The sequence below is a fragment of the Acanthamoeba castellanii genome (genome assembly GCF_000313135.1).
Source record: "Acanthamoeba castellanii str. Neff unplaced genomic scaffold scf7180000084715, whole genome shotgun sequence".
NCBI classification, from domain to species: Eukaryota; Discosea; order Longamoebia; family Acanthamoebidae; genus Acanthamoeba; species Acanthamoeba castellanii.
The window spans coordinates 43,000-45,534 of record NW_004457638.1 but is presented as its reverse complement, the minus strand read 5'-3'; the positions used below and the strand labels follow the sequence as shown (position 1 = coordinate 45,534).

The 2,535-nt window shown below is 56.6% G+C and overlaps 2 protein-coding genes across 2 annotated transcripts in view; one reads left to right on the top strand and one right to left on the bottom strand.

The window, feature by feature from the left end:
* Positions 1-46: 46 nt before the first annotated feature.
* ACA1_148890 (uncharacterized protein) lies at positions 47-298 on the bottom strand (the record flags this gene model as incomplete). Its single annotated transcript, XM_004351457.1, has 2 exons — positions 47-144; positions 223-298. The coding sequence occupies 2 exons, from the start codon at positions 296-298 to the stop codon at positions 47-49; spliced, it is 174 nt and encodes a 57-aa protein (XP_004351509.1).
* Positions 299-1,160: 862 nt separating this feature from the next.
* The window catches only part of ACA1_148780 (uncharacterized protein), a gene marked incomplete at both ends in the record, with an annotated part of 1,901 nt that continues 526 nt past the window's right edge, over positions 1,161-2,535 (top strand). Inside the window, 3 exons of the mRNA XM_004351456.1 lie at positions 1,161-1,200; positions 1,297-1,378; positions 1,525-2,504. Coding sequence (XP_004351508.1) covers positions 1,161-1,200; positions 1,297-1,378; positions 1,525-2,504 — 1,102 coding nt within the window. The remainder of the gene's footprint in view (positions 1,201-1,296; positions 1,379-1,524; positions 2,505-2,535) is intronic.

Below are 2,535 nucleotides of genomic sequence, written 5' to 3'. Positions count from 1 at the left end.
TGCCTGGGGGGGGGGGCGCATGTGAGTAGCGGGTGGGCGGTGGAAGTCAACAGAGCTGGCGGTCAGACAACGTACCGAACCAAGCGAGGCCGATCTTGGAGGTCCACAGCCCCATCTCTGGATCACGAAAGGTAGCAATACCGCCTGCATCGCACAGCATGCATGGACATTAATCAGAAAACAGTATTTGAAGATGAAGCGAATTGGATGCATGTGGCGCACTTTCTGCAGAGATGCCAGCGCCCGAGAACACCACTAAACGTTTGGCACGTGCGATGAGGTCTGCCGCTCGCCGCATCTCCTCCTCTGACACCGGCAGCTGCTGCCCCCCGCTCTCCTCTTCTTTTTGCATCTCTCTTTTTGTCTATGTGCGAGAAAGTGACACAACTGTGCAACTTCACGCTCTCCTCCTTTGTTATCAGCGCTTGCGGGTCACGCCACAAGGGAAGGGGGGTTGAATACCTTGTGCTCCTTGGCCATGGAGGTATTGCAGTTGGCGCACTTGCCCATGTCGTTGCAGTGGCGGTTGGCTTGTGGTGTAGGTTGTAGTTTGTGGTTGTGGGTTAGAGAACAACTGAGAGGGTGTACGTTTTATGGCTCTGTTGTATCGACGGAACTGTTGAGGTAGGCCGTGTGCAAGAGTGGATGCGTGCTGGTGGTGTGCCACGCGTGCGCCGGTACCCCCCAGGCCAGAATCGGCACCAAGTGCCCCAAGTGCGGCAAGATGAAATAGTTCGGCCCCCCTCTCCTGCAGGAGACAGCTGGCCGCCAGCACAACTCCTCAAATTGTCCACAGCTGTACACAGAGAACCAATCAGATAAACAGGCAGCGTGTTGACTGTGGCTGACCAGCGGTGTGTGGCGAAAAGCCGCGAACTTCGCACATTTTTCAAGGTTTATTTTTTTCCCCAGTCGGCGAAGGAACTGACGGCCAGAAGTTCGAAGGGAAAGCCGAGGGACACAACATGAAGCCCCCCACCCACTCAAGGTGGTGGCGAACAGCCTTTCGTGCACACCTGTCTGGCGACCACTGTGGGCTTATGCGAGATTGAGTCGATCTTTTGCATTTAGAGTTGGCCCATACGCGCTTGAACTTGAACAATTAATTGACAAACGACGTTTTCTGCAACTGAAGAAGAGGAAGAGGAAGGAAGAGAGCAATGAGCACCGCCCTAGCAGAAGTGGAGCCGCCCAAGGGAGGTGCGTTCTCCCTTCATTTTTATTGTTATTTTATTTTATTTTTGACGTTCTGCAAATGCATCTTGATTCATTATGTCCATGGGTTGTGGGCGGCAGCTGTGCGGGACCTCACCGCCGAGCTGAAGAAGATCAGGGGCGACTACCGCCTCTTCGCCACCGATCGCTGCGCCGTCTGCGGGTAAGCCCCTCTTCGTTCTCGCTTCATTTTTTGCCTTATTGATTTATTTATTTAATATTTAATAAAGAAGATTGCGTACTTTTATTTATTTGTTTTTATTTATAACATTAATTTTTTAATTACTAATGATTTCGTTGTGCACTTAGGGGACCGCTGTTCGACGACGAGGAAGAGGAGGACAAGAAGAAGAAAAAGGAGAAGAGCAAAAAGAAGAAAGATGAAGAAGAAGGGACGAAGATGAAGAAGAAGGAGAAGGAGAAGAAAAAGAAGAAGGGCGTGTTCAAGCTGCTGCATCGGGGCAAGGACAAGGCCGGCGGCCTCCTCGACGGCCTCCAGTACGAGGGCGACGAGCTGCAGCGCAAGAAGGCCAAGCGGCAGCTCAAGCGGGACGAGCGCGAGGGCAAGCTCCCCTGCGCAGCCGACGCAGCCGACAACAACAAAAAGAAGAGCTCCATGGAGCGCGTCGTCAGCGAGGGCCGCCTGGCCGGCTCCAGCGGCGCCGACCGACGCGGCCGCACCAAGCCCAGCCGCAGCCGCACCATGTCGTCCATTCCCTCTGCGTCGTCGACAGTGTCTGCGGCCGCGCGCATAATCTGTCGGCACTGCGAGCGCGGGGAGAAGCGGCGGAGCTGGGGCACGGTGCGCGGGGAGGCGCTGGCGGCGGGCGCGCCGGCCCACCGGCTCTACGCGGAGCTGAGCGAGGAGCGGGAGCTGATGGCCTCGCTCCTGGCCCGGTTCGACTACCTGGTGGGCTCGGTGAGCCCCGACGTCGGGGACCTCCTCATCGAGCTCTTCACGCCGCGGCTCAAGGAGGACACCGACTCGGAGCAGCTGCGGCTCGTCATGGCCGAGACACGCGACGACGATGATGATGAAGAGGACGATGACGATGACGATGATGAAGAGAAGGCGACGAAGAAGAAGCCGATGACGAAGAAGAAGACGAAGAAGTCGCGGATCATGGGAGCAGGGAGCGCGGCGGCGGACAAGGACGGGCCGTCAGCGAAGCCGATGGGCCTGAGCCTGGGCAAGATTTTCGGGTGGAATGACAAGAATGAAAAGAGTTCGGCCTCGGCGGCGGCGACGACGACAGCCGAGAACGGCGGCAAGCCCAAGCGTAAGGTCAGTCGGCCCTCTTACCCTCATGCTACTGCCCT